Here is a 15,063-nt window from a genome sequence, read left to right on the forward strand (position 1 = left end):
TTAGAAGGGACCCATTCCTTGGGGGATGAGCAGCTATCCTCTCGTGCCGAGGATATATCTCCAGGGGGTGGAGGGATCCTTGTAGTGGGTGATTCGATCATTAGGAACATAGACAGTGGGGTGTGTGATGGGCGTGTAGACCGCAAGGTGTTTTGCCTGCCTGGTGTGAAGGTTGCGGATATCGCCCGTCGTTTAGATAGTTTGGTAGACAGTGCTGGGAAGGAGTCAGTGGTCGTGGTGCACGTTGGCACCAACGACATGGGGAAATGCAGCCGTGAGGTCCTGGAAGCAAAATTTAGGTTGCTAGGTAGGATGCTGAAAGCCAGGACCTCCAAGGTGGCTTTCTCTGAAATGCTACCAGTTCCACGCGCAGGACCAGCCAGACAGGCCCAGCTTCGCAGTCTCAATGCGTGGATGAGACGATGGTGTCGGGTAGAAGGGTTCGGATTTGTTAGGCACTGGGGAACATTCTGGGACAAGCTGGGCCTGTACAAAAGGGACAGGCTCCACTTGAACCAGAATGGAACCAGACTGCTGGCACTTAAAATTAAAAAGGTAGCACAGCAGCTTTTAAACTGACTGAGGGGGGAAACCCGACAGGAGCTGAGAAAGGTCCGGTTCGGAATAAACCTCCCCCCTGGGATAAAAACCAAAGAAATGATGAAATTTTAAAAGGGGTAGGCCTAGAAGTAGGCATTGTGAGAGCAGGGGCACAGGATATAAATTCAGAAGAGCAAAATTACCACAGGCCTAACCACAAGTGCCAAAGACACTTGAAGAGAGACACTGCTTACAAGTGCCTGTACGCTAATGCTAGGAGCCTCCAAACCAAGATGGGAGAACTGGAGTGCTTGGTCTTAGAGAAGAACATTGATATAGTGAGCATAACCGAGACCTGGTGGAATGGAGAAAACCAGTGGGATACGGTTATCCCTGGATATAAACTATATCGGAAGGACAGGGAAGGACGTATTGGTGGCGGAGTCGCTCTATACGTGAAAGAAGGCATTGAATCCAGCAAGCTCGAAACCCCAAAAGAGGCAGACTCCTCCACAGAATCGTTGTGGGTGGTGATACCGTGCCCCAGGAGGGACTTAATACTGGGAACGATCTATCGTCCCCCTGATCAAAATGCTCAGGGAGACCTTGAGATGAGATATGAAATTGAGGAAGCATCCAAACTAGGCAATGTGGTAGTAATGGGTGACTTCAACTACCCGGACATAGACTGGCCGCATATGTGTTCCAGTCATGACAAAGAAGCAAAGTTTCTAGATATTCTAAATGACTATTCCCTAGACCAGTTGGTCATGGAACCGACCAGAGGGACAGCAACCCTGGACTTAATCCTCAGTGGGGACCGGGACCTGGTGCGAGATGTAAGTGTTGTTGAACCGATTGGGAGCAGTGACCACAGTGCTATTAAATTAAACATACATGTAACTGGCCAATTGCCAAGAAAATCCAACACGGTCACATTTGACTTCAAAAGAGGAAACTTCACAAAAATGAGGGGATTGGTAAAAAGAAAGCTGAAAAACAAAGTCCAGAGGGTCACATCACTCGAAAATGCTTGGAAGTTGTTTAAAAACACTATATTAGAAGCTCAACTGGAGTGCATACCGCAGATCAGAAAAGGTACCGCCAGGGCCAAGAAGATGCCAGCATGGCTAACGAGCAAAGTCAAGGAAGCTCTTAGAGGCAAAAAGTCTTCCTTCAGAAAATGGAAGTTTTGTCCGAATGAAGAAAATAAAAAAGAACACAAACTCTGGCAAAAGAAATGCAAGAAGACAATAAGGGATGCTAAAAAAGAATTTGAGGAGCACATTGCTAAGAACATAAAAACCAACAACAAAAAATTCTATAAATACATTCAAAGCAGGAGACCATCTAGGGAGACAATTGGACCCTTGGATGATAAGGGAGTCAAAGGTGTACTAAAGAACGATAAGGAGATTGCAGAGAAGCTAAATGAATTCTTTGCATCTGTCTTCACAGTGGAAGATATAGGGCAGATCCCTGAACCTGAACTAACATTTGCAGGAAGGGATTCTGAGGAACTAAGACAAATAGTGGTAATGAGAGAGGAAGTTCTAAGCTTAATGGACAATATAAAAACTGACAAATCACCGGGCCCGGATGACATCCACCCGAGAGTTCTCAAAGAACTCAAATGTGAAATTGCTGATCTGCTAACTAAAATATGTAACTTGTCCCTTGGGTCCTCCTCCGTGCCTGAGGACTGGAAAGTGGCAAATGTAACGCCAATCTTCAAAAAGGGATCCAGAGGGGATCCCGGAAATTACAGGCCAGTTAGCTTAACTTCTGTCCCTGGAAAACTGGTAGAAAGTATGATTAAAGCTAGATTAACTAAGCACATAGAAGAACAAGCCTTGCTGAAGCAGAGCCAGCATGGCTTCTGCAAGGGAAAGTCCTGTCTCAGTAACCTATTAGAATTCTTTGAGAGTGTCAACAAGCATATAGATAGAGGTGATCCAGTGGACATAGTGTACTTAGACTTTCAAAAAGCGTTTGACAAGGTACCTCACCAAAGGCTTCTGAGGAAGCTTAGCAGTCATGGAATAAGAGGAGAGGTCCTTCATGTGGATAAGGAATTGGTTAAGAAGCAGAAAGCAGAGAGTAGGAATAAACAGACAGTTCTCCCAATGGAGGGCTGTAGAAAGTGGAGTCCCTCAAGGATCGGTATTGGGACCTGTACTTTTCAACTTGTTCATTAATGACCTAGAATTAGGAGTGAGCAGTGAAGTGGCCAAGTTTGCTGACGACACTAAATTGTTCAGGGTTGTTAAAACAAAAAGGGATTGCGAAGAGCTCCAAAAAGACCTCTCCAAACTGAGTGAATGGGCAGAAAAATGGCAAATGCAATTCAATATAAACAAGTGTAAAATTATGCATATTGGAGCAAACAATCTTAATTTCACATATACGCTCATGGGGTCTGAACTGGCGGTGACCGACCAGGAGAGAGACCTCGGGGTTGTAGTGGACAGCACGATGAAAATGTCGACCCAGTGTGCGGCAGCTGTGAAAAAGGCAAATTCCATGCTAGCAATAATTAGGAAAGGTATTGAAAATAAAACAGCCGATATCATCATGCCGTTGTATAAATCTATGGTGCGGCCGCATTTGGAATACTGTGTACAGTTCTGGTCGCCTCATCTCAAAAAGGATATTATAGAGTTGGAAAAGGTTCAGAAGAGGGCAACCAGAATGATCAAGAGGATGGAGTGACTCCCTTACGAGGAAAGGTTGCAGCATTGGGGGCTTTTTAGTTTAGAGAAAAGGCGGGTCAGAGGAGACATGATAGAAGTGTATAAAATTATGCATGGCATTGAGAAAGTGGATAGAGAAAAGTTCTTCTCCCTCTCTCATAATACTAGAACTCGTGGACATTCAAAGAAGCTGAATGTTGGAAGATTCAGGACAGACAAAAGGAAGTACTTCTTTACTCAGCGCATAGTTAAACTATGGAATTTGCTCCCACAAGATGCAGTAATGGCCACCAGCTTGGATGGCTTTAAAAGAAGATTAGACAAATTCATGGAGGACAGGGCTATCAATGGCTACTAGCCATGATGGCTGTGCTCTGCCACCCTAGTCAGAGGCAGCATGCTTCTGAAAACCAGTTGCCGGAAGCCTCAGGAGGGGAGAGTGTTCTTGCACTCGGGTCCTGCTTGCGGCCTTCCCCCAGGCACCTGGTTGGCCACTGTGAGAACAGGATGCTGGACTAGATGGGCCACTGGCCTGATCCAGCAGGCTCTTCTTATGTTCTTATGTTCTTATGACTGCCTTCAAGTCGATTTCAATGTATGGCGACCCTGTGAATAGGGTTTTCATGGTAAGCAGTATTCAGAGGTGGTTTACCATTGCCTTCCTCTGAGGCTGAGAGGCAGTGACTGGCCCAAAGTCACCCAGTGAGCTTCACAACTGTGTGGGGATTCAAACCCTAGTCTCCCAGGCCGTAGTCCAACACTTTAACCACTACACCACACTGGCTTTCAAGGGAGGAAAAGCCTACGGCACCCGGTATTCCCAGGCGGTCTCCCATCCAAGTACTAACCAGGCCTGACCCTGCTTAGCTTCCAAGATCAGATGAAATTGGGTGTGTTCAGGGTAGTATGGCCATAGTCTACTGAGTCTTAAGTCTCCATTATTTAAATCCAGGGTAAAAGCCTGCTTCTTAGGTAAATACACACACTGGCACACATGCAACTCAGACCGCTGAGTTACTCTGCATATGCATAATAATTTTGAAGATAAGAAGCAGTTCGTGGTAGACCTGGGAGTGGACAGGAAGCCAGGAGAGGGTGTCAGGTGATCAGAGTAATGAGTTTGGCAGCAGAATACCGTCCAGATGTGAAGAGAATAAGATGGGTCAACAGAGGAGCAGGGGACAGAATAGAGGTTAAGGCAAGAGAAGACCAGATGTGAACCAGAAATCTGCCAAAGGATGGACTGTATTTTTGGAATATTGTAAAGCACCCTTCCCCAACCTGGTGCCCTCCAGATGTATTCAACTACAACTCTTGTCAGGGCTGGTGGGAGTTGGAGGGCATCAGGTTTGGGAAGCCTCCTCTAAATGGACAGGGGACATGACATGATCATGATGATGAGAGAGAGAGAAAGAGAGCACCAAGTCTTCACATTTGTTCAACAGTGTGGGTGGTGATGTTGTCCATGGGTATGGACAGAGAAGCAAGGAAGGCTTGGGAGGAAAGGTGAGAAGGTCTGTCTCAGGCATATTGAGTTCAAAATGACTATGAAGCATCCACAAGGAAATACTGGCGATGCAGGTTTGGAGGGAGGAAGAGAATTCCAGGAGAGGATGTTTTCAGTGTTTTGTGGGAGGGAATTAATGCACATCATGGAACTTTAGGTTCCCGCAGTTAAAGTGGAGTAAAGAGCTGGGTGAATGCAACAAATCTACTTATTTATCAGGAGAAATTCGCACTAAAATTCTGACAGATTTTCATGAGGATTTGTTTTAGAAAAAATTGCGAATGAGCAAACCAAAATTGCCAGATCCTTCCATCCCTACAAGAGAGGGAGAAAAACCTCTCTCTTTTTCACTTCCTCCACACCATGCATAATTGCAAAGCACCTTTATCATGTTCCACCTTCATTGGGCTTTCCCCCCCTCAAAACAAAACTTTTTTAAAAAACCCACAAATTGCTCCCTACTGGGAGGAAGGGCAGGATATAAATCTAATAAAGAAAGGAAGAAAGAAAAATCCCATTTTATTCTCACATCTGGGCCCATTCCTAGGCATCAATGGCAGTTTAATGAGACAATGCATGCCATAAATAATAACTGATTAATAATAAAAGCCCCCTCAGCTCCTCCTGCAATCTTTCCCTGTCTCATCCACAGATGGTTACCTTGCTAACGATTTTTTAATCCCATGCATTATCAAATTATTAAGGAACGGTAACTGCCCAATCAAATCTAAAAGGAAAGTGTGTGGGAGAGGTTCTGGCAAATTACCTTCATTAGGGTAATTGCAGCTGCTCACTGAGGAGTTTCGTGATCCAGGCTAGATCGAGAGGCTGGGTGGGTGGATGACTGCGATGGCGGTCTGAACTTTGACAAACCTTGGACGTGGCTGTCAGCAGGCATCCCCCCAAGCTTGCTGTTAGATGCAGCCAGCAGCTGGTCTCACACACAGTACTCGCCGTCCACAACGATTTTAGGGCAGCCCCAACTTTGTAAACTTTGCTCAGGGTGGGATCTTGCTCCAGACTAGAGTATTTTAGGACCTGTCTGTGCTACAGTGGCTGAATAGTCATTCCCTTGTCCCAGGAAACCCAGGGAATTGTAGGTCCACTAGGGAAAAGGAGCAGGAAAGGGGAACCCAAATGTTCAGCCAGGCTGGAGCAATTTGGATACAACATTTGGGGCTGAGGTGTAAAAATGGTGAATTTATGGAGAAAGCAGATAGAGAAAAGCTCTCCTGTTCCCAAAGTACTAGAACCCAACGTCATCCACAGTTCATGAATTGGTGGGAGATTCAGGACAAGGTAGGGTGGCCATGTGTCCTCCTTTACAGAGGACACTCCTCTATCTGAAGGTGTCCTCTGTTTGAGGGCTGTCCAGTCCAAGGGTGGTCTAAAGGTAAAGAACCTTAAAAAGAGAGCAGGGCAATGGGGCTTGAAGTTATCCTAGCAACAGTTGGCAGCCCCTGGTCAGCAAACGGAGCAAACTCGCAAGGCACCTGGAGCTGTAGGCAAATACGTACTGCACAGAGTAGACCTACTGAAATTTATCAGCCTAAGATATTTGTGTACATTAATTTCAATGGATTAATTTCAATGTGGAGAACTGAATTTAAGACTGGAAAGATGGGAAACGGAGACAGCTGACATTGACAGATCTTTCCATCCCTAGTGGTCAAACACCTTCTCTGCATGCAGAAGGTCCCAGGTTCAATCGCCAGCAGAGGTGGGCATGCCCCTTGTCTGAAGCTCCTGGAGAGCCTCTGCCAGTCAGTGTCAGCAATGCTGAGCTGGATGGACCAATAATCTGACCTGGGGTAGAAACACACTCCCTGTTCTGCCCGTTCCAGTTCATCTCCACCTCTCTCTTCTGAAAAAGGGGGCACATGTCGCTTGCCAAACCCCGCCCCTTTGTATGTAAAAACAGGTGGGAGAGGGTTTTTATTATTATTATTCAGCTTCAAAGAGATTTTGCAACTGATTGGCTGATCAACCCGTTACCCCTCCAGGTGTAGCTAATGGAAACTGTGCTGCCTCCGCAGGGTTAGAATTGTATATAGAGATACTCCTTCTGTTGTGTTAAATAAGGCATTTATTGGTTTAAGTTATGAAACTCTAGAGGGCTGTCTCTATGATCCCTTAGCCTCATAGTTATTTCCTGTCAGGTGCCATCACCTCTCTCTTTAATTGGTTAGTTATTATTTTCCCTCCAAAAATAGGCTCAGTTTGTTTCAGTCATCAGTGAAACTAGAAGCAGGCCTAGTAGCCCCAGAGGACAACACTCTTTTTTTTAGCTCTCTCTCTCTCTCAGAACCTATCTCACTCTCTAAGAAGCTATCTCTCTCAGAAGACCAGAAGCTCTCTCTCTCTAAGAAGCTATCTCTCTACCAGAATTGCCTCTTGCAGAAGCTTCTTCCTCAGAAGGTAACTCTCCACCATTTAATCTACCTCATCAACAATCCTACAATATAATTTACCTGCTACCAATCTTCTTCATCATCATCACCCTCCTCAGTTCATCATCCCCAGAGACTATATGCTTTCTTTTACGTTTTTGTATACTTTCGTGTTTCCTGGTTTAATAAATAGTTCTGATTAAAAGAGAGAGATTGAGTTGACTGTCTGGCAAAGTGAGTTTCAGAACCACGGGCCCAGAACAGAAACGCTCTGGGGACAAGTGTGTTCACAGCCTTGCTATAAGGCCACTTCCTGAGTCCCTGTTTTATCTCAGTTCAAAGCCACTTTCCCCATTCCCAAGAAAAAGCTTCCAAGTGGCATTGCAGCATATCAACCCAGAGCCCAGGAGTTCTACCTGGATTCTGGGCCAGCTTACCTGGGAGGAAGGTGCAGGTGAGGACCAGGCAAGGCCAAATCATGCTGCTGGTGGGGAATCAGTTTTTCTTCCTCTCCCAAGCAGCCTTGGCTTTGTACATGTGGCTGGGAGGCTCTGGAGGGTTATTTTGAGCTGAAGCCCACCTCTCCCATCCTTCTCCCCTCTCCACCCGCTCCGCACTCCCTCCTTTCCAGGCACTGTGCAGACCAGCTGTCCAGCGACTGTGGCATTGTCAGCTGTTTCCCTGATTTATTTTTTATTTATTTGTTTCATTTTTAAACCGCCCATAGCGAGTAGCTCTCTGGGCAGTGTACAAAAGATTAAAAATACAAAATATCACAATAAATAAACAGTAAACAAAGAGATTTAAAATTGTAACATTAAACGCATTAAAATGCCTGGGAGCATAGCCAGGTCTTAACCTGGCGCCAAAAAGATAGAAGCGTCGGCGCCAGGCGTACTTCTTTGGGGAGGCTATGATGAGAGACGATTGCCTTTGGAACAACAGGGTGGAGAGCTGGAGGACTGACTGCCCCCGTCAACCCCCGTGGGCGCGTAAACCAAACTGGGCCATTGTGTGAGGGCATCTTCCCAACATAGGGAGGGGAGGAAGGCGAGCAGGAAGAGGAAAGTGCCAGCAACATGTATGTGCCCAGAGCATTGTCTGATCTGGATGAGGCAAGCTGTCAGGAGGACCCCTATTTATAGGAACGAAGTGGAGTACAAGCCTCTAGGAGCACAATTTTCGAGAAGGTTCTACCCAGTTCACAGCAAGAGGTTGGTGCTCACGGGCATAGAAGAGAAAGCGTATGGAGGTTGTTACCTGCCGGGTGTATGTGTCTGATTTACCTGGCCTTCCTCAGCTATGATGACTGCCTGTAAAATGGAGGTGAGAGATACAAGAAGAGGAGCCTTGCCACCCCCCACCGTTGGTCAAAGAAAAGGCTTTTAAATGTCCAGTAGCAATTCCTCACAGTCTATTCCATCTAGGTGTACAGGTGGAGGAGAAATTAGGTTTTTGTTTCCATTTGAATGAGAAACTACCTAATTTGCACTTCTCAAAGTGATACATGAATCGAAACACAGCGATCCTTTGAAATGTGCATGTGTCTGAATTTTGCGATGCATGCCAACCAAACATGAAAAATACATATATTGGGGGTTGGAAATGTACATAAAGTGTATATATTAGTGAAAATAAATACAAAAATGCATGACATTAGGGAACATTGTGGTAAAATGTGTATACTGTATTAGTGCACATACATTAGTGCATAAACACAAAAATGTGTTTATTAAGAGAAATTCTCAATAAAATGCTGGTGGATTTTTGTGAATCTTTTTTTTTTTAATTGCAAATTGCTATGGAAATGTGATGAACTGGATTTAGAATTGGAAAGGTGAGAAACCTAGAGAGCCAGAATGGAAAGATAGGCAACAGGAGACCTGGAGAAATGTGCTGGCTGGCTTCCTCAGAATTTGCCATCTTTTCAATTCTGGAGAAAAGGCGGAGGGTTAGAGTTCAAACCTGCCTGGGGAAAGAAAATCAAGTTCTTTGGCTTAGAATGCTGATCCGTACTTGGATGCTTTGAGATCAAGTTGGAATTACACAAGTCAAAGTGTCTCTGCCTACGTTCAGTGAGCGTGGTGGAAATCGCCTCTCTTTCTCTGCCAGCTGACCCCGAAAGCAAAAATACCATCCGGGCTTGTAATCCTAGCATCCAGGAAAGTTGAGTAGCTGCCCAAAGTCTCTAGAGGCAACACTAAGGCAAGAATGTCCTCAGAAATATTTTGTGGGGGTGGGAAGGTCTATGCATTGTTACAACAGGTCATTGGCAACCCACTCCACCCACCATTGCATTTAGAATTACAGGGGGGAAGTGCCTTCTTGTCATCCACAGGACACCCTCACAGTTAGGCAGCCAAACCCTATTAAACAGTACAGTCCTTTCTCCAACACCCCTGTCTCTACAGATTTGGGGGGGGGAGCACTGAGGCAAAAGGCTCCTTCCCCCTCTGCCCACTCACTTGCTTTCTCCCACTGGGTCCAACCCTGATCACTGCACAGGACAGGCTGCTTCACCTTGGTCATGTTATCAGGGCCAGCACCAGGCATGACTGGGCCCTTGGGCACCAGCCTGGCCTGGGCCCACAGCCAAACACCCCTGCCTGATACAGGCAGTTCAGGGCTTAAATAAGCCCACCCACCCCACCTACCTGTCATGTCAGTGCATCCGCATGCACTCCTGCTATCACCTAACATGGTGTCGTTGGCATCAACCCCTTAGGGAGCCTTGGATGATGGCAGACCTGCAAGCCCAGCACTGATGCAACAGGTAGGTGGGGCAGGTGGACTTATTTAAGCCCTGCGCCGCCTATATCGGGAGCTCCCATTTTGTGATCCAGGGCAACGTTGAGTCGCTGAGTCCTGCAGCCAGACACTGCCAAGCCTGACGCTGCCACGGATCACCGAGTGGAAGCTTCACCATCCTACCCTGAGGAGGGTTCCCTCAGAGACCCTCAGCCGGGGCCGAACCTGGCCATCCACCGGTGCTGGCCCTGATGTCATCGCTTGGAGAGGGCATGCAAACAGGCAGCAAGTGCAATGGGAAAGAGAATCAGCATGGTCAGAGGGCTCTGCGGGGAGAGGGGGTGTCCACCAGTGGACCTCCTGCTAGGGGGGTGGGCTTGGCAGGGTGGCTGTTGATGCCAGCCCCTAACTCTGGCCTTTCTGGTAGTGGAGACTGGTGGCTCCAACACCAGAGGGGCAGGGAATCAGCTCCGGGTTTTGGTCCTAACTTTCAAGGAGCTGTCCACGGTGTCGATGCAGATGCATGCATTTTCATTAACAGCGTGCTAGTTCCATTGACTAATCCATCCTCCCCCACCCTCCCAACCAGTGTGCCTCCAGATGTTGTTGGACCACAATTCCCATCTTTCCTGACCATTGGCAATGCTGGCTGAGGCTGATGGGAGTTGTGGTCCAACAACATCTGGAGGCACACCGGTTGGGCAAGGCTGGATCAGCATCAAAGGGAATGAAGAATCCCCGAGTGAAAAAGCATGCTTTTGCTGAAGGAGGAGCGGGGGGAGGGCACTGGGAGGCCCGTATTGGGGCTTAAAACGGAACTAAAACACCAAGATGGCCACTGAAAGCAAGGTCAAGACTGGAGTCCTTTTCCCATCCTCAAATCAAGTTTTTCTTCTGGCTGTCACTGCCAGCGTTAAACTGCAGAGCAGGCACTGCCAATGCGGGGCCCATGGGCACCAGTTTGCCTGCCAGGATCTTCTATGAGGCCCACAGAAAGAAGAACTCATGTCCCCTCAAAACCCACCAAGGCATGGAAGCCTGATCACTCTCCCTGCTCTGCTGCTGTTTGCACTGTTTCCCCTTAAACATGCCCATGTTTCATTGAGGCCAGGAGTGGACATCTACCCTTCCATCCATCCTGAACAGAGCAGAGGTGCCAAGAGCTCTCACTACGTGAATGAACAGGCGCTGATGGAGCTGCCTTCTCCCACCCCAATGATGGGCCCGGCATGCCTGCTCTTTTAGATGTGGCAGCCATTTTGTGTTATGACAGGTCCCCACTGTCAAGAATAGCTAACTTTGGTCAAGCTGAAGTGAGGCAACCAGACAGAATTCTGGGAGCCTGTGTCTTCCTTGAGATCCCCTACTGGGGAAGATCCAAAGCTCAGTGTCAGACAGGCAATTTACAACCTTGCAAGGAAATGCAACTGATTCTTAGGTGTTGCCCCTTAGCTTCCTGGGATTGAAAGTCAGGAAGAGGGGATATTGTAGATCGGGACACCGGGATGATGCTGTCTCGCTCCCTCAATCTTCAAAGACTTCAAAGGAAGGGATCCCCAGCTGGGGTGGGATATGGCTATTTGCTTTCCCCCCTCCTTGTTGAGGAAAAGAAACCCATAAATATGAAGAAGCTTCTTTCAAAACAGAGTTCCCTCTTGTTCCATCTACCTCGACTCGCTGACGTGTAACAGTGACAGCCTTTTGGGAACCCGGCTGCTCCACGAAGGAATAGAGTTACCTGGATGTAAGTATAGGATCCTAGTTAGGATAAGTCTTTCTTTTGTTCCTGTCGGTATTGGACATCTCTCCTTTTGTTATGCCAATGACCGTGTGTAGTCTGCCTGCGGGTGATTTCTCCTCTTGTATATACCAACGTATCTACTCTTAAATAAACAATCTTTGTATAAGAGGTGTGTATTGGCTTGGAACTAAGGACTCTAAATCTAGTGCGGAAGGCTGAACACTACGGATTTAGCGAGGGTAAATCCCTCTAAAATCACATACTTCTCTGAGGCCCCTTCGCTCAGGGGAAGAATTCAGAAAGAAGGGTGGTGGCAGTGAATACCAGGGGTAATTACTTCCGTGGAAAGGGAGGGGTGTGCCTGGGAAGTGGGAACCCAGTGGGGTGGGGACTGTTCTCAGAAGCAAAGAACCCCCTTGTTGTACTTTGGGTAAGGAACCCCGGGGGGATGGATCTTTGACACCCATGGCAGCCATTCTGATTATAGGTTTCTTTTTTCCAGGGTTGTATTTAACCAAGCTCTACTCAGACTAGAGCCAATGAAATTGATGAACCTAAGTTAGTCATGCCTATTAATTTCAATGGGTCTCCTCTGAGTTGGACTAGCATTAAGCAGCACCCATTGGTTTTAAGGCTGTATTTTATGAAGAGGACTGTTCCTGGCAACCTAAACATCACTGATGAAAGTTTGTTTTCAAAATGTGTTTTATAATGTTTTAACTATGTTTTAGAATGGTTTTAATTTTAATAATGGTGTTGGGATGTTTTTAACTGTCTTTAGTATGTTTTCATAGAATCATAGAATAGCAGAGTTGGAAGGGGCCTATAAGGCCATCAGGTATAAGGATTCGATGGCCTTATAGGCCCATTCCAACTCTACTATTCTATGATTCTATGATTCTGAGTCTCTGAGTCCAACTCCCCTGCTCAATGCAGGAATGCACTTAAAGCATCCCCGACAGGTGCCTGCCCAGGTGCCTCTTGAATGACTCCAGTGTTGGAGAGCCCACCACCTCCCTAGGTCATTGGTTCCATTGTCATACCACTCTAACAGCTAGGAGGTTTTTCCTGATGTTCAGCCTATTTCTGCCCTCCTCTGAACCTGTTCCAGTTTGTTTGCATCCTCCTTAAAGTGCGGTGTCCAGAAATGGACGCAGTACTCAAGATGAAGCCTAACCAGTGCCAAATAAAGAGGAACTAGTACTTCACATGTTTTGGAAACCATACTACTGTTAGTGCAGCTTAAAATAGCATTTGGCTTTTTTGCAGCCACATTGCCCTGTTGGCTCATGTTCAGCCTGTGATCAACAACAATTCTAAGATCCTTCTCACATGTAGTATTGCTGAGTCAAGTATCTCCCATCTTGTAACTGTGCATTTGGTTTCTTTTTCCTAGGTGTAGAACTTTGCACTTATCCCTGTTAAATTTCATTCTATTGTTTTCAACCCAATGCTCCTGCCTATCAAGATCCCCTTGAATTTTATTTTTTCTTCTTGTTGTTAAATTGTTTCATCTTTGCTGGCCTGGGCTCCTTTTGGGGGAAGGGCAGGATATAAATTCAATTGTTGTTGTTAATATTTTAATGATTTTGCTTTTTTTTAAAGAAAAATCATATACCCCTGAAGAGATTTTAAAAACATGAAGCTGTTTAGAAATGCTTTTATGTGAATAAATCAATTTGTAGCATTGATATTAAGAAGCTGGAGAGTCAGTGCATGCCACCACAAAAAATTTCCCAGCCCTAGCCAGTGTGGCTGTTGCCAAAGGTGGCAGGGATCATTTTCAGCCTGTCTTCTTTGCACCTCCCCTCCCTCCCAGTAACTCCCAACAAGAAGGACAATCCCAGCCCACTGTGGATCTGCAGTTGTCCTCTGGTCTGTGGCTCTTATTGCAGACCACGCAGAGCCTCAGTTGCCTCCTGTGAAATGGAATCTGTGCCCGAAGGAGCTTTCTTCAAGCCCTTCTCTCCTTCGCTTGACGCCTGACCCCCTGACCTCCTTTTCCTACACCACAGCCGGAGGGAGATGCAACAGGGACTTGGGGTTAAAAATAAGCCCAAAGGGATTGGATTGGCTCTGCCCAGAGGTCACCGCAGGAAGCAGAATGTTGGAAGATTCAGGACAGATAAAAGAAAGTGCTTCACACGGCACTAGAGATGGAAGAGAATTTTGATTCAGTTCACATTTAAAGCCGAATCTATCCAATCTGCACTTTCCAAAACAATATGAGAACCAAAACACAGCCATCCTTCCAAATTTGCAGTTACCCGAATTTTGTAATGTAGTTCTTCAAGCAATGTTTTAAAAAATGCATATATCTGGAGAAACTGTGCATAAAAATGAACATATTCGTGAAGAAAACATACAAAAATGCATTAATTAGGAGACATTCATAGCAAAAATGTGCACATTAGTCAACACAGCATACAAAAATGTGTTTGTGAGGAAAATTTGCACTAAAATGCTGAAGAATTTTCATGATTTTTTTTGTAAAAAAACAAATTGATGCACAAATGCGGAGAACTAAATTGAAGACTGGAAAAATGAGAAACTGAGAGAACTGAAATGGACTGATCCTTCCATCCTTTGCAGCACCTCAGTGGAAACTGATAGATTAGACTACTGCAATACATTATACATGGGGCTACCTTTGAAGATTGTATGGAAACCACTGCTTGTGCAAAAGGTATCAGCTAGCTTGTTACCAGGGACAAGAAGGCATAACTATATAACAGTGGTCCTGGCTGACTGCACTGGCCGCCAATTTGTTTCCAGGCTCAAATCAAAGTGCTGCCTTTGCCCTTTAAAGCCTTATATGGCTCAGTATCCCAATACTTAAAGGACCACTCCTCATCATATGAACCTGCCCAGACCCTGAGATTGTCATCTGAGGCCCCTCTCTGTCTGCCACATCTGAGAGAGGTCCAGAGGGTGGGGATGAGAGAACATATCCCAATTGTTGGTGAAGTCACAGGCACTGCCCAACAGGAGCTTTGGATAGCTAGCTTTTCCCAAGTCCAAATTAAACAACATCAAATAATGTTCTTTAAAAATGAGGGAATGGATTGTAGCCCAGTGGTTAAGCATCTGCTTTGCAGGCAGAAGGTCCTGGGTTCAGCCCCCAACATCCCAACACAGGGCTGGGAATGTCCCCTCTCTGAAATGCTGGAGAGCCGCTGCCGTCACCGTAGACAATACTGAGCTCCATGGACCGGTGGTTTGACTCGGTATAAGGCAACTTCCTATGTTCCCCTGTAATGAACAAGACTTTACCTGGGATCAAAAAGTCAACTGCTTTGTATAGAATGTAGTGAGGGTGTTTTCACACACACCCTGCCCATGAAAGGTTATATCTCTCTTCACTCTTACTTTTCAAGGATCTTTGTGACACAGCATTGCTCTCTGCCCTCTTATGTGCTCTCATCCATTCCAGGAGCCAGCACG

General features: G+C 46.1%; 1 protein-coding gene and 1 non-coding gene across 2 annotated transcripts in view; both read right to left on the reverse strand.

The window, feature by feature from the left end:
* The window catches only part of CHRNG (cholinergic receptor nicotinic gamma subunit), a 46,130-nt gene extending 38,442 nt beyond the window's left edge, over positions 1–7,688 (reverse strand). The window contains exon 1 of the mRNA XM_061637527.1: positions 7,568–7,688. Within this exon, the coding sequence (XP_061493511.1) occupies positions 7,568–7,610 (43 nt within the window). The 5' untranslated portion in view covers positions 7,611–7,688. The remainder of the gene's footprint in view (positions 1–7,567) is intronic.
* Positions 4,033–4,151, reverse strand: LOC133389855 (5S ribosomal RNA). Its single transcript, XR_009764171.1, has one exon. It is a non-coding gene; the product is annotated as a 5S ribosomal RNA (ribosomal RNA).
* Positions 7,689–15,063: the final 7,375 nt, after the last annotated feature.

This window comes from Rhineura floridana, chromosome 7, assembly GCF_030035675.1.
Source record: "Rhineura floridana isolate rRhiFlo1 chromosome 7, rRhiFlo1.hap2, whole genome shotgun sequence".
Classification (NCBI taxonomy): domain Eukaryota; kingdom Metazoa; phylum Chordata; class Lepidosauria; order Squamata; family Rhineuridae; genus Rhineura; species Rhineura floridana.